This window comes from Natrix helvetica (assembly GCF_964273705.1).
Source record: "Natrix helvetica genome assembly, chromosome: 7".
NCBI classification, from domain to species: domain Eukaryota; kingdom Metazoa; phylum Chordata; class Lepidosauria; order Squamata; family Natricidae; genus Natrix; species Natrix helvetica.
In genome coordinates, this window is record NC_138558.1 from 42,398,120 (window position 1) to 42,423,725 (window position 25,606).

Genomic DNA, 25,606 nt, shown 5'->3' on the forward strand with positions numbered 1-25,606 from the left:
TAAAGTAATGTTATGCGAATGGTATAACTTTATTTATCTGCAAAGTCAAAACCCAGTCAATATATCATATAATAGAATGGGCCTAAAATAAAGTAATCTTTATTTCAATCGTATGAAACAAGAAACAGATGAATTTTTTTAAAAAAATAGTTACTGCTTTTCTACATTTTTCCATTTCATTTCTATTATGGCATTTATTTTAAAAAGTTTTCTGTAATGCTTTTTAAAATATTAAAAATACATATTTGAAATTAAACTTTAAATAGGTCTAGAATCATATTGACATAATTTAACAGTGAATAAACTAATCCAAAATAGGTTATGTCTTATTAGAACCATACTGTCCTTTTTCTAAGTGGCCTGTATTTTTTCATGTTCTTTAATTGTCATTAATTCCTAAGCAATAATTTAATTTTTAAAAGGACAGGAATAGCAAATAAATTGTGATTCATCACCAATGATGCCATCAGTATCAGCCAATTAGTAGGTGTGCCATATCGAAATAATAGAAGATACATATTATTCTGAGTTCATTTGCATCAGTTTTTGTGATGTTGTAGATTGGAAAAGCAACGCTCCTTTAACAAACTTTATTTTAAAAATATCCTCACTGCAATGTCCCTATTCTTCAATGATTACAAGTCACACCAAAAAATAAATTGCAGGCTGAAACAAATGACACTACATTGGATTCTCCTAATTAGATGTGAGATTTAGACCCATTGTTCTAGCCACTCTAGGTATTTACTCTTCATTTCTTCCGAAATTCAGTCTTACTCAGTCTTCTACCCACGTAAGTGCAGCATGACTAAGTGCAGCATGATTATACATAGTGGCATAGGAATAGCAAACTATGTGTAATAAAGCTAAAACGAATAAAGCTCTGTAGAAAACCATTTCCCACATTTCAGAATATTTATAATGCTTCAGTATATGTATAAAGGGAGTCCAAGTGAATAAGTAACACCAAAGTTGGGGGCTTCTTTAATTCATTTCATAACAATAATGATGAGATGACTTTAAGAAGATAGCCACCTTTGGAATGATTCATTGTCTCAAGCATTCTCCAATTCAATGCTTGGACTATGGATCCCTAAAGCTTTAACATAATTTATGAAATCTCTTCCTGATTAATAGGTATTAACTATGTTTTATGGAATTTTTCAGACATTTCTTCTCAATGCGGCATGTTGAATCTCTGTTCTAATACAGTTAGACCTAAATTTGCCTTTAACTAAACTAGAGAGATCATTCTTTCACTCTGGCACTTTGAACGTTGGGTGATTTTGTCTATAAAATAAAAGCAACATTAAATGTTAGTATTATTTATCTATTCAGACTCTCTTTATATGTCTGGATGTGAGTAGGACCCACATGAAGGTCTGTTCTAATAATATGTAACAGAAAAGATCCACAAACATTCAGAAAATTTGAAAAGAGGCAAGTTTTAACAGATCTGTAAGTTATCAATGTAAAATATCTGAAAGACTTAACTTCATCTAGTGTATATTTTGGATTGTATTCTGCTTGTGAAGTGGGTCAAATTAAAAACATGGTAGAATTAATGCTCTTAAATACAAATGAAGTCTTAAATCTTCTAGTAATGTAGCTATTGTGGAATAGGACCTGAAATATCTTTTTTAGCTAATGACTGTGGAATTAAAGAACTCAAGTTGTTTATATCTCCATGTCATTTGTTTTCTTATCAATAAAAATACGTAAAAGCATTAAGCACATTTAAGCTTTGGAAAATCGATGGGATGAACATAGGTATCCTAGTTTGGATGGTGGTTTTACTGAAAGGTGAATAGTGCATGAATATGCCCATGAAATGACCAGAAATGAAACTCATCCAAATACAAATTTAGATTTTAAAAAAATGAAAGCTGCTTAGCAGGGGTGGGTTGCTGCCGGCGTTACTGTGGGTTCACAACTCGTGTGCAACGTGTCTGTGCGTGTGTCAGACGCATGCGCCAGATGTGTGTGCCAGATGCGTGCTCATGTGTGCCGTGCGCTCGTGTGCACAGTTCAGTGTAAATTGTTCTGCATGCATGTGCAGAACAATTTACAGTGAACTGCGCATGCACGCTCCCTAAAATTCAAAATGGTGGTGCCCAAGTGGCAGCGAGGGAACCGGTTTGGGGGCTTGTCAGGCCTGGGTCGCTGCCAGTTCTGTGACCCAGGCCTGAATTCCACTACCGGTTCAGCCGAACCGGCAGCAACTCACCTCTGCTGGTTAGGAGTTGGCAGCATTTGAACAGCCTTGGTTGATCTCAAAAAACCTCAATAGAGTTCCCTTCTTCTCAGAAGCCCTTTCTAACTTCTGACTGACAGCCCTGGCAGTTCTTAAGGTTTCCCTCTCTTGAAGCTGGTTAGAACGTCAATGCAGGAACATAAGAAATGCTAAGGCTGTAAGTCAGACCAAGAAGTTAAAAAGAGCTTCTGGGAAGAAGATAGTGGCAAGCTGTATCCCTATTGCTGCCAAAAAAACCCACCCCTTACTCCAGGGGTGTCCAAACCTGGGAACTTTAAGGCTTGTGGACTTCAACTCCCAGAATTCCCCAGCCAGCATGGCTGGCTGGGGAATTCTGGGAGTTGAAGTCCACAAGCCTTAAAGTTCCCAAGTTTGGACACCCCTGCCTTACTCTATATAAAGTGTCATATACTCACCAATGACTGAACTTTACTTAATGGATTCCTTATCTAAGTGAAATAAGTGAATGTCGTAGTGCAGGTGTGACTGATTTGACTAAGAAGAAGAAGAACATGGGAAGCAAACCCTAAGCTACACTGGGACTGAAGTTTGGTGGCCTGACTTTCATGACAACAGACTTCAAGGAATACCACCAGCCACGCCATGTGTACCACACAATTCCATTGTCTGTCCTTGCTGAATAGGGTCCATTATAGTACAGGCCATTCAGGTTGGCAGTATGACATCTAGTGAAATAGAAGAAGAAAAAGAAATAGAAGGTATCTATTAGTTTCAAACAAAATCACAGCTTCCTCAGACTGTTTGCAAGTAGAAACGGTGACCTATTCTTCCCCCCTATACCCTGCATCTTAGTCCTCGAAGCCTGGGTAATATTTAATCTGTAGGACTAAAAGGGGGCCACGATTTCTCTTCATCTCCACCTGCTTTGGGGGAATGCAGTTACTTCTAATCTTTTGCCACTCGCATGGACCCTGGATCTGAAGAGAATCACCACCTACTCATCATCAAAGGACTAGCAACAGGCCTAACAGGAATATCACCAACAACCTTCTCCAGTCTAATATATTGTGTGACTAAAGGTCTGAATCAATCTGATTATACAGAGCTGTTCTATAGTGACCATATCATTCTTGTGATATATTTTACTTTGTGTAAAGAAAGTTCTGTTGATTTTCAGACAAATTCTGAAAGTTATTTCATTACCCCTATATATCCCAAGAAACCCTTATTCCCTAACTAATAACAGCTAGTGATTTGCTACACTTTTATGATACCTAAAATCCACCCAATTATTACCTTGATCTCCTCGGTCATCAACTCAATGAAGAAATGGCTTATAAGATACAGTAAATAAAAATCCCACTGTATAGTTCTCCTTTGAGTAGATTCATCAAGCCCTATAATCTTCTTTTTTGGAGAAATTGCAGGAGTTTCTTAGGGATTACATCATTTAGTGTCTGTGGCAAACCACTGAATTAAAAAAATTATCTCCCTGCCTCCGTCCAATTAACCAAAAATAAGTGGAATATGTGAGTTAAGTTTATTTGGATGTTTATAAAAATAAGGAAAAACCTCATAATACGAAATCAAAATATTGAAGTTACTGATTAAAAAGGGTTACTTATGAAAGAGGGGAACCAAACAATAATTTGGTAGGATGGAAATCGTAATAATGATGCCAGTAACTGCTGTTATAGAAGATGGAAGTTGCTTCTAGAATTTTTTCTTTTTCTTTGTCTCTGTTTCTCACTTTCTCTTTTCTCCCTTTTTTATTTTTCATTTTAGGTTTGCTGTAGTTTTAAACTCTGTTTAAAGTTCTTTTTCAATAAAAATTATATGACCCTCTCTCAAAATATTGAAGATAGGCAAAGTATTCTGCCCTCAGCATGTGGAAAAGAAAAGAAAAGAAAAAAAGAAAGGAAAAGAAAAGAGAAGCAGGAAGGGAAAGGAAGGAAGGTAAAATAAAATCTATCATAAGTTATAAATACAGATTATAAAATATAAAAATACAGATTAAGTTATAAGTAGGAGCTGCAAGATTTAAAAACATTAATTCTAAAATTTAAATATATTTACAATATCATATTTTGTACTAGTACCTGCACTTCTTTTTCTCCTCGGATTTCGCGCCGTTGAAAGTTTTGAGGGATACTTAAACTTTATCCCTTTATCAAAGCCTCTTTTTTAAAAATAAGTACCTATTTATTAGTTGTGCAGGTAACTTTCCAGTCACTTTTCAATTATATCATACCTATTTTTTGCTTCCTGAATATTCTTTGCAATATAGCAGAAAAAAACCCAAAGCATTTTCTATCTTTGTTGATTTGATTCAGCACTAATTGTTGTCTGCTAATCAACTTAATTTGAAGATTTAAAAAATCATTTCCTGAAAACTGGCAATAAAAATAGTTAAACTTTACATAACCAATATGCTTAATTATGTTTTATTTCACCAGCACAATCTTCTCAATTCAGACAACATAACTATTTTGGCTACAGAAAGGGCCATTAACAACAAGCTAAAAATAATGTGATGTAGCTAAAAAAAAAAACTTTTGGAGTGTGTTAACACAAGCAAAGAGACCAAATCATAGACCTTATTTGCTCCACTCCACTCTGCCCTGGGTCGATTCCACTTACAATACTCTACTCAGTTTTGGGTACTAAAGTTCAAGACGGACAGGGACAAAATTCACAAGGAACGGAATTCGTGCTAGTCATCAAGAGGAATATTCTCACTTATGGAGTATCACAGAAAGTGATGAACCTTTTTTTAAAGAGATCTTCAGACAGAGGCTGGATGGTTACCTGTCAGAGAAGTTCTAAAGGACCATGTAGTGAGGAACAGATTTTCCATGAGGCCATGATTCTATTTGCAAGTTATTAGCAGAAGTAGACTGTCTCAAGAACAAAACAGGGTTGGATTTAATTAGTACTTGGAGGAGAATTCACTAGGAAATACTAAAGCTCTAAGCTAGACTGGAAAGGAGGCATCTTGGGAAGAGACAATTGTAAACCAGTTTTGTATTGTTGGACATGGACAAGACAACATAGTCACTAGAAGTCAAGCATGACTCAAACAGAATGTTACGTTAACAATAAATTACAAACATAACACACCCTTGCCACTATAATTAACCACTAGTTTTGCAACTGAAGTCAACAATGTCTCTGAATATCACAAAAATGGGGGTGACAGATTAGGTTTAAGTCTCTAGAGCAGTGTTTCTCAAACTTGGTGACTTTAAGTCCTGTGGACTTCAACTCCCAGAATCCCCCAAGTTTGAGAAACACTGCTCTAGAGCCTCAGGTTGCCCACCTCTGCACTAGATCATAATACAACTTGCTTGATTTTGTAGTGTGCAAACTCAATGACTGACTGGGTTTACAGCACATACATTTATAGTTTGTTGTAACCACAATGCTAAACCAAAGCTTAACAAATCGCATTACCACTTAGGACAAAGTGTGTCCTCAGCACACATTAAACCTCACAAGCCTTAATCTGGATAGGCTTCATTTTTATCTTTTCTACTTCTCTGTTTTTAAAACCCCAAAGAAGACTCTATTATCCAGTGAGCTGATTTTTAACAGGTAGGCATCTTTGACAAAGCAGCCCAGGGAACTCCATTGTCTTTCCTTATGCATAAGTGATGATGGCCTGTGATCAGTGCTTTCCCTTGTCTGTGCTTGCTGGTTTTGTTCCCGCACATACACTGCTCCATTGTTCACAACAAAAAGCATGGTTAAAAATAAAAACAGAAAAGAACTGGAGAGTTGGACAACTGCCATTCTTCCAAGCATAGAGCATCGGTGCTGCATGGCACAATCTCCACATTAAATAATTATGCCATTGGCTCTTAAAGAGATACCAGATCTTCACCTCTAGAATACAAAATCCCATAACTGAAAAGTCAAATGACCACTGAAACAGCTGTGGTTTTGGATAGTTTTGCGAAACCTAAGTGGGCAGGAAATAACTGAACCTTTGGGGAAGGGAGGTACAGTAAGAAAGAACTATCCTACTGAGAAGGCCACCTGTTTCTGAAAGAGGAAGGCCCACAACAGACCTTCTCTTAGGACCAGACCAGATTAAATATGTGCTGCACCACTAGGGGCTTTAAAAGCACTAGCACATTTCACTGAAATAGTACTAGCCTATTGAAATAGTAAACGATGCAATGTTGAAGTGACTTCAAAGTTAGTGTTATTCAGGCTTGGTGGAGTTGTCCTGTCAGGAGTCTCTCCACTGCATTTTCTGCAGCTGAGTAGCTGAAGCTGATTGTTATCCCACTGCTGCATGAGCTGTGCTGGCTTCCAGTTGCTCTTCAGGTGCAATTCAGATGCTTGTTATTAGGTCTTAAATCCCTAATGGCACAAGATCAGGACTGCCTCTTTCTAAGAATATCTACTGATCTAGGTCAGATATGTTGAGCATGCTCCAGAGCCCCTCCTTTAAATACTGGCAACTTTGGGGACTTTGTAAATGTGCCTCCTCTGTATTGCCCCAGTCCAGATCTTTTGAATGACCTGCCACTTGAGATTCTAGGGCACCTTAATTATCCTTTTAGATACCCGTGAAGCCCTGCCTGTTTCCCCAAGTGTTGGTCTAGAAAGGGGATTGAATCAGGAGGCTAATTGGTCAGGAGCCCAGTGGGAAGAGTGGTTTTGTTTTTATTTTTGTTTTTACTGATAGCTGTGAGCCACAGTATACGGTTATTATGTGAGACAGGCATCCATATAAGTTATGTAAACAAGTAAAATTAAAGGCAGCCCCAGAAAAAAAAATTAGCTGTATTCCAGCTGAGCAATGGTCAAGTTCATTTACCCTCATCAGGGTAAATTCTTCCAGATAAAGTCAGCCAACATTTGCCAGAGGGGCCCTGGTCACAGTCTCCACATTCTTTTTAAGCAGAGAATAATAATAATAATAATAATAATAATAATAATAATAATAATAATAATAATAATAATAATAATAATAATAATAATAATAATTATTATTATTATTATTATTATTATTATTATTATTTTATTTGATTAATAATAATAATAATTTTATTTGATTAATAATAATAATAATTTTATTTGATTAGCCGCAACCCTCTCCCGAAGGACTCGGGGCGGCGTACAATCAAAACAGATAAAATACAGATAAAGACAAACATACATACATAAAGAACAAAGACATATACATGTGCATGGAGGAGGTAGACTCATAAGTGAAAGACAGTTAAAAAACACAATTTAAAATCCCATTAAATAAAATTACTGAATTAAAAAAACCATCAGGAGCGTTATGAAGTTATGATTGAGCCAGGCCGGCTATTTGGAATAGGTGGGTCTTGAGCTTTACACGGAAGGAGCGGAGGTCAGTAGTGGTCCTAATATCCGGGGGGAGGTCATTCCACAGGGCTGGGCCCGCCACAGAGAAGGCTCTGCTCCTAGGCGCCGCCCCATGGCACTGTCTGGTGGACGGCACCTGGAGAAGTCCCTCTCTGTGCGAGCGGATGGGTCATAGGGATGTATGGCGCAGAGAATCCAGGAGAAGTCCCAAGTTACAAATCAAGCTTCTTTGGGGGAGTATGACCCCATCCAGAGTTACTATTAATGTTGCTGATATCTATTGACAACAAGCTGCTTCATCAGGGAATAGTTTAATCTGGACTTGTTTTACTATTTATGCTGTCACAGTCTCTGGACACCAATTCAGGACTTCAGAAACTTCTTGACATAGCCCATGATGGTGATGTATAACTGAATATTATCACCATACTAATAATAACATCATCCTGAACCATTTTATCTTGAACCACAGAATGACTCACTTCATTCATGTACAAATTAGATAATTTGGAGGGAAACCCAGAGGAATTTCACACTTTAGGGACTTGATCACAAACCTCCCCATGAGTCTGACTGGAAGTATCCACTAAGGTAGAAGCAGAAACACCATAAAATGATACCACCAGCTCCCTTCTCCTGCAGGTGGCCCAGGAGGATATTATAGTTGCTGGTACTGGACATGATAAAGAGATCTAATAAGATCAAAAGGGATATGTTGTCCCATATCAAGGTCCTAGCAGAGATAATCAACTAGAACATTCAGTGCCATTTTCATTCCTTAACTAGCCCTGACTAAAAAGGATCTAGTAATCAATTTCAACTAGAATCCTCTGCAGTGTTATTGATTTTTCCCACTGCATTCTTGACCAGTTTGCAAGGAAAAGAGTTTGAAGCTTGGGGAAAAGTTGTAAAAAAAGAAAAGAAAAAGCTGTAATTTTTACTGTAGAATAATTTTTCGTGGCCAGGATTAATTTTATTATATAACTACATTTGGATGTTTTTATCTACTTTGCTGCACAGTGTCAACTGGTGGAAGAATTTCTCCTGGGAGAAATATTCTTAATGCAAATGCCTTTTATTGTTAAGAATTAGTACCAATAAAATGGTGTTAAGAAGCAACATTTTTGGACAGAACTGTTGTGCTCTTGACATCTCATTGGATTAAGCTTCTTTGGATTATTTGGCTTCATTAAAGAAGGGGTCTACCTTTTGTAGCATTTGAAATTGTGAATCATTGTTATGCTATCAAAATCAAACTGAATGATAATCCAATTACGGTCAATTCCAAAGTTAAAATGTTTTGTAGTTCAGCACATACAATAGCCTTATTTCTGCAGTTAAATGCAAGACAATTATTTCAGTTTCTCGGCTACAGAAATATAGCCGTTTCCTTCCTTCTGTGACAGAAAGATATTTCTGAGATATATAGGATATGAACATTTTCCATACATAAAACCTGTTTGGCAATACTTAAGCAGACTGCATTTGCTTACAAAGTACCCATAGCCTAGTACTTCATCTTTCCATCCATGTGCACGATTTATCCATAAACCAATTATGTGAATACCCATTCATAATAAATCCATTAAAAAAAATGTGAACTAGGCTTAAATCGGATATACTCTTCTAGGTGGGAGAAAGCCCCATTAAATTCATTAGCACTGAGCTGTACTTTTTTTTCTGTCTTTCTTTTTATGTACCAAATCCTCTATGACTTGGCTCTTGAGCTGAATGTCATTCACCAAGAACTCTTATCAGCAATCTAATTTCATTATTTCTAATGAACTCCCCTTGAGATGCACTTGAAGACTACAGCTGGTCCAGAATGTGGCCGCGCGGGCAATTATGGGGAGTACTAGATACTCCCATGTAACACCTCTCCTGCGCGAGCTGCACTGGCTTCCTGTGGTCTACCGGGTGCGTTTCAAGGTGTTGATTACCATCTTTAAAGCCCTCCATGGCACAGGACCTAGTTACCTGCAGGATCGCATCCTACCCCATACATCCCTGCGACCAATTCGCTCTCACAGAGAGGGACTCCTCCGGGTGCCGTCCACTAAGCAGTGCCAGCGGGCGGCGCCTAGGAGTAGGGCCTTCTCTGTGATGGGCCCAGCCCTCTGGAATGACCTCCCCCCCGACATTAGGACAACTACCGATCTCCGCTCCTTCCGCAAGAAACTCAAGACCCACCTGTTCCAACTAGCTGGCCTGGCTTAACTACAACTCTATTCTCTAATCCTCCTGGCAATTTTTTAAATCTTAGGGTAGTTTTTAAGGTTATTTTAATCCTATTGTTATTGTATTATTTTATGAAATGTGATATTGTGTTATGAGTTTTTATACCTCCTCCATGCAACATATAATATATATCTTTGATTGTACGCCGCCCCGAGTCCCTTCGAGGAGAGGGAGCGGCTAACAAATCTAATAAAATAAATAAATAAAATAAAATAAGGAAAACCAACCCCAAGAAGGGCAGAAGGAAGTCCAGAAGGAAAAGGGCTATTAAGATAGGTTTACAGAATGCTTGCTAAGATATAATTGATTCTTTTTTAAACTCGTAATGAAGACTTACTACATAACGAGGGCTGGAAGAACACATTTACAATTATTATTCTTTGACTCAGAATAATTGCAGTGCAGTGTAATCCCAATGATTCACCAGAAACAAATGTGACTCTTATTTTCAGCAGTGACAAATTCCCATTTGAAGTCAGTGGAAGCTTTGACTTCACTGAAAACAGGATTTAAACATTGTTTCATTTCCTCCTCCTTATCAACTTAGCATTGATGAGAGCTGAAACACATTGTTTCACACAGTAAACTTGGCTTCACTTCAGTCCAGCTCAAGCTGTATTGCAAAATGCTTGCAATAATTGGCAAGACTTTGTGTTTATAACAACTGGATAGACAGAGCCAAACAAGAAGAATCCAGAACAAAAGAAAAGCAAGAGAACATTGAATCTGCTTCTAAGAACCTTTTCAAATGTATCTGATGGCTCTCAAATCATAAGAGACAACTTGTTCCCTGAGAATTACGCATATTGTTAGACTGGCTATGTAAATATACTTCCTTGCTATATTTTGCAACCTTTTACATTCAGTGTCGACCATTATTACTTTGGCAGTGTCAAACTTCCCTTAGACTTGCAAATGCATGGCTACACTTTAAATGCAACCAGTTAAAAGTCATTGATTATTATGTTCAATGTGATTAATGCCATGCAGAACACTGTAGAAAAGAACAGGTATGGGGAAACAAACAATGTTTCTTAACTCACTGCAAACCTGCTCCTAGCGTTACAACTCATCTGAGTGATGGTCAAACCATGGGTGGCATTTCATCCCAATTTCTTTTAAAAATGTATGAACGTTTCTTGATTCTTTAAAATACTATTTCTTATGAAGGACTAGTTTTCTTCGGTGTTAGGTTTTCTAACTACATTGGACAGCAGCTCTCAGCCAGGGGTGGGATTCAACCAGTTCGGATGGGTTTGGGCGAACCGGTAGTTCCAGCGATCAGTTGGCCCTGCCCACCTGCCCCTGCTCTATTCTGTCCTATATTTCCTTTGTTTGAAGCCCAGCTGATTGGCACCGCAGAGCGGATTGCCGTGTCTCAGCTGTTTTACTCACTGGGCAGGGGTGGGTTTCTGCCTGCATTACTGGCGGTTCAGTGCATGCACGATTGCTAAAAAACACACAACCGTTGCAGCATCCCCATGGCCACATGATGAAAATTCAGATGTTTGGCAACGGACTCATATTTATGACGGTTGCAGTGTCCCGGGGTTGTGTGACCTGTTTATAAGCAAATTCAATTGGGAAGCCTGATTCACTTAATAACCTGTTATTAATTTAATAACTACCATGATTCTCTTAACAAATGTTAAGTCGCCGGTCGTAAAATAGGACAAACTTCACTTAACAACAGTCATAGTTAGCCACAGATGTGTTGGGCTCAATTGTGGTCATAAGCTGAGGAGTACCCATGATTTTTAATTTAGTGCAGATTGGAGATTGATATCAAGGTCACATTTAATGTGACCCAAAATTCAGTTAATGTGAGGTTACTGAATGCATAATTGAGGTTGGTATTTTTATATGCTGCTACTGTTTGTATATGCAAGTGGGGAAAAGGTAGATTTTGTCAGAGGAAAACAGTACAAGTTTTAAAAAGAAAAGGCTTGGGTTTTTTTACCCATAGAAGTATCACTTTGAATAGCAAACAGTGCAAATTAAAATAACGTGACTATTTTGTGAAATTCATTAACTGCACTAATTGAGACCTATTTGTAATTCATAATGGCAGGATAAAAGATAACACTTAACTTGGCTATTGAAAGCTACTCAGATCCAGAATGTCTGTTTTATTTTACATGAATTTAAGGAAAAAAATAGTTCTTCTAAGTCAAAATAATATGAAAAGAAAGCCAACCTGTTAAACCACCAACCAGCCTGATCTTCTTCAGCGCAATTCTTTTCATAATTGTCATTATCTCTGTCTTTGGTGCTGAATTTCATTCCTTGGTGATTTGCCCACCATTTCACTTCAGGATGAAACCCCCCAGTGAGAGAGTCACCAGCTGTTCCAGAATATTGGCCACAATTCATCTTGTAGGAATTCTAGCAAAGAAGTTGAGAAAAGGAGTAAGAGAATTGTATAAGTGGAACACCTTTCTAGCATTTAAGAGAGACCTTCAAAAAGGTGAACAAGAAACATTGTCCACAAAGAAATCAATTGAAAATGCAAAGGCTTCATTCATATGGTTGCATTTAATAACCAATATTAGGTACATGTATAGCTTAGGGGATTTCCCAGTTTTAAGGATGTATGCCTATAAGGAAGTTGATCATATTATTCTGTACTGATTTTTTTTTAAAATCCTGGAGTGAACAGTAAAAGAATTTAGCATATTGTGAAATTCCCATAATTTTAAATTTGAAAATTGGGAGCGGTATAGTGTGTTTTTATTTAATTGGGGTGGATAGTCGCTCCATTTTATGATGTTGATTTTGTTGTCTGTGACTGCAAAAAGTTTGAAAGCTTACTGCCTTTGAAATTGAAATGCTAATTAAAAATAGTATTTATTCTTCTGTTTCTTCCTTATACCAAGAAGTTCAGATTATATACATACTATGAGGGTCACCTTCTTATGGGGACTCTATGACATTGGTTAGGTAAGAGAATGTCTCCATTTCCCTTCAGAGATCTCACTAACCCCTCCAATATACATTATGGCTTTGAGTGTTATATGTAACTGGACACTCTTGACTGCACACAATTAATGAGGTTCACAGCTGAATGGAGATTATTTAGTCTATCATTCTAAAACTCTCTCACACACACTCATACACACCCAGAATTCTGAATGATACAATATTTGTGAAATACTTATGTTCTTATGATGTGTATTTAGAATTCCAAGTTCTAATGAAGCTACTTCTACTACCTGCTCGTCTGCAACTCGAAACTTTTCATACTGTGCAAAGCGCTGTTCATCCATAAAATCAGACAAATCGATCCTCAAGGTATAATTCCCTGAATTGAAAAGAACAAATGAAGGTGCAATATTCAGAAGAGCGGAAGGGAGAACTTCCATTCAATTCATTGCAGGCATGGAGAGAATTCAGATACTGTGGCTAAGTGCTAATTTTTTAGCAGTTTGTGTTTCTTATTGCTTAGCATGATGCTGACATACTTTGATTAATCAGGGCAGGTTAATATGGAATTTTATTGAAAATTTATTATCTATTATTAAAAATAATTTTATTACATAATTGTAATCAGAGATCTTGCCCTTTACAGTCAGCAACTCAGCACTTTTTGTATCTTGCATTAGTGATACCTAACCATGTATTTTGTTGTTGTTAGTTGCAAAGTCCAACCATTGTGACCCCATGGACAATGTTCCTCCAGGCCTTCCTGTCCTCTACCATCCATCCAGCCACCTCATTCTCTGTTGTCCCCTTCTTCTTTTGCTCTCAATCTTTCCCAGCATTAGGTTCTTCTCCAGTGAGTCCTTCCTTCTCATTAGGTGGCCAAAGTATTTAAGTTTCATCTTCAGGATTTGGCCTTCTAAAGAGCAGTCAGGATTGAACTCCTCTAGGATTGACTGGTTTGATCACCTTGCAATTCAAGGGACTCACAGGAGTCTTCTCCATAACCCTAGTTTAAAAGGACTCATAGCTTCACTGAGCTATGCAAGCCCCCTTGCCATGACAAGGCAGTAATCCATGAAGCGGAACCATATATTTAACACCTGAATTATATTAACAGTGTGTCGTTCTTTGCTTTGTTCTGACTGTGAGGTCTGAACATCTTGTAAACTGTTCAAACCTCACAATCAGAACAAAGCAAAGCACTATACATATAGTATACACATACACAGTCAGACCAAAGGAATACCCACATACTCACACACTTATGTCCTGTGTTTACACATCCCAGACTTGAAATTAGCTGTTAGATTGTCAGACTAAACACAACCTATAACTGAATGCTTAGTGTTTTGAGAAATTCTCTCTTTGTCTGGGTAGGAAAAAACAGTGGAAAAATTTGTTTCACCATAATTCCAGATTGATAGTTTGTCGATGTGGCTGTGATTTCCACTTGCCAGCATGTGTTATTTCTCTTTTCTGTATCAATTTGATTCAGTATCCAGAGCAGATATTTTAAAATATGCAAATTGTAATAATCACACTGAGATTATTCTTAAAAAAACCAGAAAATATATGAATAAAACGCTGGAGATTTACGGAGTATTTTTTAAAAAACAAAATAACTTAAAATTGCTTTTACTAGCCAAGTGACCTCTAATTCTGCTGGACCACAATCCCCATCATCCTAGATAAAGGAATGAAGAGAGTGGGATTCCAACTTAAATGGAAAGGGATACCAGGTTGGGAAGAAATTGCCTGGTGTCTTGGGACAGATAACAATTTTTAAGAGAGACTCAGTAGTTTGCAAGTATATATTTTGCCCGATACATCCATTTCTGCAGAATGCACTTCTCAGATTAGAAGTAAACCCTGCAAGATGTAAAAATTATTTAAAATTATTTTCATAGATTTCCTGGACATGCCTGCTTAGAAAAGAGTCCAAAAATCCAAAATTCTGCAAGCCCTATGCATCCCACAGCTCAGCGACTGCAATGGGCTGTACATGGGGCTACCTTTGAAGACTGTGCAGTGCCAGCAGTGATGGTTATGTCTCATTATCGCCAGATGACATGCCTGCTCTGTGAGCTGTAACAACTGCCAGTTTGCTTTTGGGTGCAATTGAAGCTCCTAGTTACGACCTATAAAACCCTACATGCCCTAGAGTCTGGTTATTGGAGGGAATGCTTACATCTCATGGTGTCTGTCCAGCTGAGAGAGTGGCAGGGTTGGTGGCCCTTGGGTTCCTTCAATTAAACAATATAATCTACCACAACACAGAAAATGGATCTTCTTTGTCATAACACTTGCCCTCTGGAATGAGACTACTACTGAGATACAAGTGGCTCTTATCCTGATGGGATTTTTGAGAACTTTAAAGGCCTAGATATTCCTCTCGTGTAGGCTGGTTGGTGCTCCATGCTGGATTTCTTTATATACATATGCCTTTTTGAGTTGGCTGGATTTATCATCTTGGTAGGTTTTTTGGTAACTTTTTAATTTATCTTGTGTCTGTTTTGTTCCTTTTTCTTATTCATATTGTAATTTATTTTGTCTGTTACATTGTGAGCTGCCCATAGTTATCTGGAGTTGGGTGGCATCTAAATCAAATGAAATATATAAATGTATTCCCGGAGATATCACTATATCAGAATGCATCTAAAACTGTTAACAAACTCAGCAACAAATCACACTTAAAAGGTAAGGTAAAGTTTCCCCTCACACATATGCGCTAGTTGTTCCTGACTCTAGGGGGCAGTGCTCATCTCCGTTTCAAAGCCAAAGAGCCAGCGCTATTCAAAGACGTTTGCGTGGTCATTTGGCCGGCATGACTAAACACCAAAAGCACACGGAACACTGTTACTTCCCACCAAAGGTGGTTGCATTTTTACATGCTTTCAAACTGCTAGGTTGGCAGAAGCTGGGACAAGTAAGGGGAGATCACTAGGGATTCGAACCAAGTAAGGGGAGATCACTAGGGATTCGAACTGCCAAACTGCCGACCTTTCTGATCGACAAGCTCAGCGTCTTAGCCACTGAGCCATAGCATCCCCCCCAAAAAAATCACACTTAGAGAGACCTTAATTTGAACTACAACTGTGAAGAAATCCTACTGAGTATTGGCTTTCCTGTTCATTGCTACAAAATTAATCAATCTCTTATTATTGGTTTTGGTTTTTCTAATAAAGTGTTGTGTTTTTTCTTACCCTGAGAAGTCAGATAATGAAGGTTTTTATTCCCAAGCCAGTATTCACCATTTGCTGAAGTAAAATCTCCAAAACCCTGCTCATATTCAGTCCAATTTCTGGGGAAAAAAAGATTAAAACCTTTGATCTGTATAAATCACAGAGGATTATCAAGTGGCTTTAAAACAGTTTGTGCAGTTCTCTAACAATTACAAATTACAAACATATATTTGGTTTCTAGGCAAAAAAACAAAGGAAATTCAATTCGTTTTATAATTTACTTTCTATTATGATCAATGACTAAAAGGATTTGATTGCAATTTTAGGTCGTCCAGCAATAACAATCAATAAACATTACTATACTCACAAAGCAAAATCATTACGCTGCTTTTGATTAAAATAACAATAAATATAGATTTGATTAATAAATATTGCTATTATGGTTTTTTTGAAGCTTTTAAAATAATCATTGTATAATGGTTTTAGGAAATAATATCTTTATAGACTTTTTGTTTAGTGGATAGTTGTACGCTGCTCAGAGTCACTTTCCATGAAATGGGTAGTTATATTAACATAATAAAGAAATAAATCTTTAAAAAATCATTAAATCAATATGAAATACAATAAATACCACTGATTTCTATCTTCCCATATTTTCTGCTCCTCAGTGTAAAAACGTCTTACCCAGCAAGCCACCAAAGATAATCTTGCTAGTTATCATATTATTTTACAGTCTTGGTCTGGAAGAAAATTAGTCATCTAAGACTCAACAAGAGCACCTGCACCAGTGGTGAAATTCAATTTTTTTTACTACCGGTTCTGTGGGCGTGGCAGGGGAAGGATACTGCAAAATTTCCATTCCCATCCCACTCCAGGGGAAGGATACTGCAAAATCACCATTCCCACCCCACTCTGGGGCAGTGGTGGGTTCCTGCTGGATCGCACCGGATCGCGCGCGCTCCCTTTCAGCGCTCCACCTGGCTTGCGCGCTCCCTTTCAGCGCTCCACCTGGCTTGCGCGCTCCCTTTCAGCGCTCCACCTGGCTCTCGCGCTCCCTTCCGGCGCTGAAACTGGAAGTACAGTCTTGCCCCGCCCCTGGCGAAGCAACGACGCCTGCCTGCGCTCCACCAGCTCGGCTGGGAACGGAGATGTTTCCTCAGCGGAGCGGAGCGCCTGAAAAGACTTTTCAGGCGCTCCGCTCCGCTGAGGAAACATCTCCGTTCCCAGCCGAGCTGGTGGAGCGCAGACAGGCGTCGTTGCTTCGCCAGGGCCGGGCAAAACTGTACTTCCGGTTTCAGCGCCGGAAGGGAGCGCGAGAGCCAGGTGGAGCGCTGAAAGGGAGCGCGCAAGCCAGGTGGAGCGCTGAAAGGGAGCGCGCAAGCCAGGTGGAGCGCTGAAAGGGAGCGCGCAAGCCAGGTGGAGCGCTGAAAGGGAGCGCGCGCGATCCGGTGCGATCCAGCAGGAACCCACCACTGCTCTGGGGCCAGCCAGAGGTGGTACTTGCCGGTTCTCCAAACTACTCAAAATTTCTGCTACTGGTTCTCTAGAACCTGTCAGAATCTGCAGAATTTCACCCCTGACCTGGACATTTTTGGTATTTGGGGGAATTTCAGGCCCAGTCCTTTGTGTCCATACAATTGATTCTAAAAATTAAACTATAATTAAACTATATCTGAACTAACAACCATAAAAAGTTGCATTGAGCTACATTAGTTTGAACATAAGTTTTTACAAAAGATGCATTTTCGTTTTTATCCATAAGAATTAGACATTCTACTGTAAATGAATTTTGTTTCAAAAATAACAAGCCTGTGAGATGAATGTAGAGATTTTAATCTGTGTAACCAAAACCTTACTATTGTATCTTAACTATTATATTTGTTTAATGAAAATCTTATCACTCCCACCAACACTGACAGAGCAAGCCACTAGTATATAAAAATAAGAGCAAGTTTCAATTAGCTGGCCTGGCACACTCTTAGTCTTACCTCCCGGGGATATATTTTAATTGGGTTTGGGTATTTTAATTGGGATGTTTTGGGGCTTTTATACTATATTTATTTCTTTGTACAGTCTCACCTCCTCCACTCAAATGCTCAAGTATTTAATTGTTTACATATTATTTATATTGTTATTTATGTATTTTATCTGTGTTTCATTGACTGTACACCGCCCCGAGTCCCTTTTTGGGAGAGGGGGCGGTCTATAAATCCAAATAAATAAATAAATAAATAAGTCTCATTCCCTAGTAGCACTGGTGACGTTACCTAGTTTGGTAATGAAATGTCTTCAAGAAAGCAACCAAGCTTAGAGAGCACCAAGGACTTCATAGTTCAACCCTGAACTACAATATTCTCTTCTTACCTATTAAAATTTTGACTCCCATCTGATCGTCTCTGAAAGACTGTCCACCCACCTCCTTCTGCCATATCACAGTAGGCAAAGAATCCACTGGGGCTCTTCAGAGGCTTCATCTTGTAAAATCCACTTTGTGTATGACCAGCCTGATAGATCTCAGCACAATCTGAATCACAGCAAAACATCAATGGATTTTTAAAAATACAGTTTAATCACATTCTCCTTCCTGCTATAAAATATCAGATGGTATACCTGCACAAATTTTAATTCAATGAGGCAAATGCCATTCACGGATCATATACTGCTTCTTGCCAAAGGGTCTCGTTTATTCTTTTTATGTGTCTTTTTTTAGTTACATAATATTAAACGTTGAAAAACTGAACAATAAAGAAAACCCATACAATGAAGGATGTCTTTATTTAATTCTAGTCACCATTTATAAGTGCATATAATATGTATTTGAACTTACAATTTTTTTGGGGGAAAATATTGAATATTTTTAAAATATACTTCTTGAGGGCACATATGCATACATCTATGTATTTTGGTCCTTTCCAACCCCTGGATAATTTGCATGTTCAACATTATAAATCTTTGTCTATAAGTTTTTGTCTTGATAAAAAGTTAACAGCAATAAAGAGGCAAACAAACAAAAACAAAACAAGATGGGATTGCACTTCTATTAGCCTGGATAAAACTGATCATTCCTCATCTAAAGAATTGCTAAGAGTCTTCTAAAATGGTATAGCTGGCAAATGCATATCTCTTTGGCTTAATATAGGTCAGGGGTGTCCAAACTTGGGAACTTTAAGACTTGTGGACTTCAACTCCCAGAATTCCCCAGCCAGCTGGCTGGGGAATTCTGGGAGTTGAAGTCCACAAGTCTTAAAGTTCCCAAGTTTGGACACCCCTGATATAGGTCATAGTTAATCTTCAAAAGTTAACGATATTGATTCTGCTTATGAGTCAATTGGATAATTGCATTCCTTTACCATAAGGAGTGGAAGATGAATTAGTGCTGGAAGAAATAGGGAACAAAATAGCCATAAATTGCTAATAAAAGCTGATCTCGCCTGATAGCAAAAGGATCATAAGGCAGAACCAGTGGTGGGATTCAAATTTTATTTACTACTGGTTCTGTGGGACTAGCTTGGTGGGTGTGGCAGGGAAACGATACTGCAAAATCCCTATTCCCTCCCCACTCCTGGGGGATGGATACTCTAAAATCTCCATTCCCTCCCTACCCCACTAACCTGCTTTACACCTCTCTTGTCCTATGCAGGACAACAAAAGAAGACCCAGCTGATGAGCTGGGACTCTGATCAGTTGGGACTAGAAAAGCAGCAAATAGATGGGGGTGGGGCCAGTCAGAGGTGGTATTTGCCAGTTCTCTGAACTACTCAAAATTTCCACTACCAGTTCACCAGAACTGGTTAGAACCTGCTGAATACCACCTCTGGGCAGAACTAAGGAAATACTTAACAGAGTTGTGGTTGTAGCACAGAACAGTCAGAAGCAATGGTTTTAATAGAACCTGGTTGCTGGATCTCTTCACTGAACCATTCAATGAAAGAACACAAAGCTTATGCAAGTTGGCTAGAATGACTGCTAGTTACTTACTGAAATTGCATTAAATTCAAACATAGAACTAAAGTTTGGGTTAGCCCATACTATAATACTTGGGCAACCTTCATTAATTGTCTTGTTTACTCTCGTTCAATGTTCTGCCTTGCCCGAACCATTGGTTTATGAAAGCTACTGGAAAAATTCAAGATACACTATACTGCCAATACTCACAACTGAATCTGATTATGTGGATGGGTGAAAGAATACTTTTGGCAATATAGTGTGTGTGTGTGTGTGTGTGTGTGTGTGTGTGTGTGTGTATGTATATATATATATATATATATATATATATATATATATATATATATATATATATATATATATATATATATATATATATATATATATATATATATATATATATATATATATATATATATATATATGTCTTTGGCTGTTCGGGTTTTCTCCCGCGTAGAATTGGAAGTATCTTCACGACGTTTCGATGAAGTCTCATTCATCATCTTCAGGCTGCTGCTTCCGGCTTGGTGCTTCTGGCTTGGTGCTTCCAGGAGCAATGTGAGATCTCAGCCGGTTCCTCTTTTTAACTGCCAGTGGGGGTTTGTGCTGATTGGGTGGGAGCTTGGCTGCATTCTGATTGGGTGGAGGTGTATTCTGATTGGTAGGGGTCTTGGCTGTGCTCTGTTTGGATGGGAGTTTGGCTGTGCTCTGATTGGATGGGGTCGTGTTCTGTTTGGGTGGGGGCCTGGTTGTGCTTGTGTTAGTCTGAGTTGCAGAGGGATTTCAGCTGGTGAGAAAACCCGAACAACCAAAGACATACATACAAACACCCGCGAAAACCTCAGAAAACATATATATATATATATATATATATATATATATATATATATATATATATATATATATATATATATATATATATATATATATATATATATATATATATATATATATATATATATATATATATATATATATATAGTGTATATAATAAGTCTCCTATCACCAATTCTTTGTATACTATTGAGTTGGCTACATGTAATTCTATCTATACATTGGGGTTAAGTTTAAATATATTCTTTTTGCTTCATGTAATTTGAGCGTTCATTAATTTCAATCATTATGACAAGCTGTTAAGTTTTACTACAGTTGGTGCAATATCCAAATTGGGAAATAATGTCTGATGGAATAATTCATGACAAACCGTGATTTGAAGTTTACTACACTATAGGTTGATGATGTGTGTTTGTGAGTGCGTGTGCGCGTGTGTGCGCACAATGGCTCAGAAGTTAGTTGGAAACAGTGCTCCATGTGCCTCAGCATACAGTCAGGCTGGCGACAGGACCCTGGAAATGTCTTCAGACAATGCTGGCTCGCTCAGCTAAGAAACGGCCATGAGTACCACCCCCTAGAACCAGACACACTGGAAAGGTTCACCTTTACCTATGCCTATATCTATACATATATAGGCATATGTAATGTTTACTGTATATAGTTGAAAAGTTGAAATGACGGCAGCAAACCATTCAAAACAGATTGTCCTATGTAAAGTGTAGAAGTTGAAGGCATGGTATGGATTCTAAATTTTGATCATCCCCCAGGTTTGTAAAAGGAATGCTTTGAGCCCACCTGGAGACCAAAGATGACATTTATTTCTAACCTTTGTACTTTGTTTCTTCTCCCAGGTTGATGACAGCGTTTTCACCTTCTTTATCTCTGCTCTGTATATCCCTCTCCATTAAGAGGTTCACAATTCTTGCCTGTTGTTGCTTCACACTGTGTTCCAGTAGTCTCACTTGGGCCTGGAGTCTCAGCTGCTCTTGGAAACAACTTCCTACAGTCTTCAGGAAGGAGAGGAAAGACGGGGGCTCATCAGTGTGTTGCTAAGTACTTCAGTGTCAGTTCATAACCAGTTCCTACAAGATTCTATTACATTCAGGTAATATAGAATGTTCTTTCTTAATAGATAGCTGAGCTTTTAAGTTCTTGTTTATTGCTCCCAGTTATTTAGGAAAAGTGTATAGGGCAGATTCCTTTTGTTCCTAAAAAGGTGCCTAAGCAACAAATATAGAGCTAAAAATAATTGGGGGATTTTCAAGATGCATAGTTTTCTAACACACATATATTTTCAAGATATATATGTGTGTTAGAAAACCTTTCCTTGACTCTGTTTTTTAAAAGTGACAAAAGAATTTCAAGAGGATTCAAGTGATATCAAGTGAACTAATAGAAAACCAGGGTGTACAACTTGTTTTTGTTATTCTAGGTAAAAATGTTGATAAATGACATACATTCTCTAATTTTCCTGTTTGTTTTATGCTATTTTTCTCATATTTAATTGATGCTAATTCGGGACATAGAGCTTATTCTGGAAATAGAGAACTTTTTGTACCAAATAAAAGGCATTTATGAATAACTGGTGGATTGATATCACCAAAGTGGGCATTGTAAGTAATATCATTGACATGCTTTGAAGACAATTGAGGAGGGAGGAATGGAGTAATCATCATGTGTGCATGTGAGAGTGCCTAATACCAGAACCTGGTCTGAACAATACTTAATTAAGCAGATTTCCTAAGTAGAGTAGAAAGGATATTTATTTATGGGAAATTCTTCATATGTATAGGACCTAGTTAACTACATTCTACCAGGAAGAAGGTCAAAAAGTATGTGCTCTATGCCTGAAAAGAAAGACAGAAGGGAGTGACATTAGATTAGCAATTAGACAAGACGAGAGAAAGAGAAGGAAGTGGAAGAGACAAAGGCACATCCACCCAACTGTTCTACTGCATTCCCATTCCAAGGCCAGCAGAAAATCATGCCATTCCAAATCCTGTTCAAACAGACTCCTAAAATAGGAGTCTGCTGCATTGGTATCCATTTAACTTCAACATGTGATATTCCAAGGACCATGATTGGTGGTGGTGTCAGTTGACACTCCAGACCCATGATGGCGCGCAGGTGGTGTGGCACCCAGAGCCCTATCTGCGGGCACACGAGCCGCCACTCCAGTTCAGCTCTACTGAGCATGCGCGTGTGCCTCCCGCCAGCCAGCTGATTTTCGGGTCTCTGCCACGCATCCATGGGCAATGGGGTGCATGCAGGAGATGCGTGCTCATGCGCAGGGCATTGTGGGTGCATGTGTGGGGGTCACAGGCGCATGCGTAGGGATTGCACACACATGTGGGGGGAGCAGGGGGGTCATGCATGCATGCACATGGGCGGCAGGGGGAGTGCAGGGGTCACGTTTGCATGCAGGGGGGAGTGAGATGTGTAGGGGTCATGGGGAGGTCACGCACACATTGTATTATGGGTGTGCATGCACACATGCACGCTTTCGGCACACAATGACAAACAGATTAGCCATCACTGCTCCAGACCTTTCAACACCATCCACCATCCAGGAGGAAAAGCCTAACTGCTATGTACAACCCTGTAATTGTTCCTTAGACACAGTAATGATTTTCCCCAGTGATCATCTATAATTAACAGAACTTTTGCAAAATCTTTATAAGGTAGCAGCAATCAATTTTTATGCATCCAGGCCACTATCCAGTGGTCATTTTGAGTTTTGAAATGCAGCTGCTGGAACCATGTTGAGAATGCAGGTTTGCTGTAAGGATCCATGTGGGAGTTGCAAAGTGCAGGCACTGTGAAGGGAATGCCGTGCCACAAAAGTCACAAGAATGGATCTTTTATATTAGAATGATAGTTTCGTTTGCATGCACTTAGCCAGGGACTAGGTCAGCCAACTGGCAGGTCAATCTGCACATTTAAAAAAGAGAGAGAAAAGTGGCTACGGAAGCTGGGGTTCCCTCATATCCAAAACAGCACTGGGGTAAAGGTGCTGAGTCTAGGATACAGGATAGAAAAAGCTGTCCTAAGCAGGACTAATTGCGACCGACACTCTGCCACCTCCAACGTATCATCTTAATTGTTTTTTTCTTCCATGTGCCACAGAAGATCTATATCCAGAGTAAAAAGGAAACACGTCTTACAGAAATGAAGGATCTCAACTCACTTATGATCTGCCTCAGCTGTGAACTGGCAGTAAGATACAGGTGTTAACCTGAGGACATGCACTTTGGAAACACTGGTGTGCCTTTGCACCAGGGCAATATGGATACAGACAGAATAAATCTAACCCTTTCCCCCAATTAGCAGTAAGTTGTAAGCTGCTTAACAGCTAGTACTATTGGATCCACCTTGCCAGCATTCCCAAGTCATATCCTTCTCCTGGTTTTCACCAGGATCCCTGTACTACATTTGTAAAATATTGGTTTTAAAAGGGGGAAACTAGAACACTCCCCAACAAAACCTTCATGCGTCATCTGTATTTCCAATAACCTAACCAGTTTGCCTTTTGCAAATTTAGGAACTGACCATACCAGTTATGGAACATGCCTCAAACATTCTCTAAAAATTCCAAATATGCCCACAGGACCCAAAAGACCAGTCTCTGGCTTACATTGTTATTTTTCAGTTCCAACATTTGCAGTGGGAATTCCAGAGATTGAAAAAAAAAAAGACATATAGTGCCAAAGGTGCTTTGCTTTGCTTTATACAAATATTGCATATATATGCATCATGTTCAAAATCACATTCGTCTGTTAATGTTCCCTTTCTATTAATGTGACAGCACCAGAAATTATTTTCTTATAATTGTGCATTTGAAATTGGTCATTTTAAAACATAAGCCTTCTCATCATTCAACTTAATTAAGTTTGGCTGGACTTAAAAGTAGGCAATTACCACAGGCATGCTACTATTATATACAGTACATGCTATTATTTGTGGTAAAAGAGAAGATTAATCTGGAGGTAGGCTTTTTCCCTCCTTTTTTTCATTCTACAAGACATAATTCAGGGTTGATGAACAACAGCAGGAAATGAACTAAATAGGAAGGCAGCGATGAGTGAATATGTTAGACTGGTAACAAGAAAATTAAGATTATTTTTAAACCAAGTCCTTCTCATCTTTGGCGTTCATTTCTGGGCTGTGTTAAATAAGTATTTATTGCTCGAGGCATATTGACTGAACCAAGATGGACTGCATATTCACTGTTTAAATATTTGGGTTGCATTTTAGATTTTTTGTTTTGCATTTAATTCCTGCCATTCAGTGCAATCCAATCTACGGCAGTAGAAAATGTGTTGAGATTAGGCAGCTAGTAAGGAAAGCATCAATACAATATAATACAATACAATAGCAGAGCTGGAAGGGACTTGGAAGTCTTCTAGTCCAACTCCCTGCCTAGGCAGGAAACCCTATACCATTTCAGACAAATGGCTATCCAACATCTTCTTAAAGACTTCCAGTGTTGGGGTATTCACAACTTCTGGAGGCAAGCCGTTCCACTGATTAATTGTTCTAACTGTCAGGAAAGTTCTCCTCAGTTCTAAGTTGCTTCTCTCCTTAGTTTCCACCCATTGCTTCTTATTCTGCCCTCAGGTGCTTTGGAGAATAGTTTGACTCCCTCTTCTTTGTGGCAACCCCTGAGATATTGGAACACTGCTATCATGTCTCCCCTAGTCCTTCTTTTCATTAAACTAGACATGCTCAATTCCTGCAGCCGTTCCTCATATGTTTTAGCCTCCAGTCCCCTAATAGTCTTTGTTGCTGTTCTCTGCACTCTTTCTAGAGCAGGGGTGGCGAACACGCGGCTCGCGAGCCGCATGCGGCTCCCGGCCAAAATAAATGAGGCTCTTTGCCTCTTATCATTATTTAGTATACTGTGGCTCGGATCGCGCGCTCCCTT

The 25,606-nt window shown here is 38.7% G+C and overlaps 1 protein-coding gene across 7 annotated transcripts in view; it reads right to left on the minus strand.

Annotated features, from left to right (window-relative positions):
• Window positions 1–1,283: 1,283 nt before the first annotated feature.
• FGL1 (fibrinogen like 1) overlaps window positions 1,284–25,606 on the minus strand; it is a 34,326-nt gene continuing 10,003 nt past the window's right edge. For all 7 annotated transcript variants that reach the window (XM_081958869.1, XM_081958868.1, XM_081958870.1 and 4 more), the window contains 7 exons: window positions 21,509–21,689; window positions 18,268–18,427; window positions 15,925–16,022; window positions 13,012–13,100; window positions 11,997–12,184; window positions 2,646–2,940; window positions 1,284–2,501 (listed from right to left, as the gene is read on the minus strand). In XM_081958869.1, the coding sequence (XP_081814995.1) occupies window positions 2,781–2,940; window positions 11,997–12,184; window positions 13,012–13,100; window positions 15,925–16,022; window positions 18,268–18,427; window positions 21,509–21,689 (876 nt within the window). In that variant the 3' untranslated portion in view covers window positions 1,284–2,501; window positions 2,646–2,780. The remainder of the gene's footprint in view (window positions 2,502–2,645; window positions 2,941–11,996; window positions 12,185–13,011; window positions 13,101–15,924; window positions 16,023–18,267; window positions 18,428–21,508; window positions 21,690–25,606) is intronic.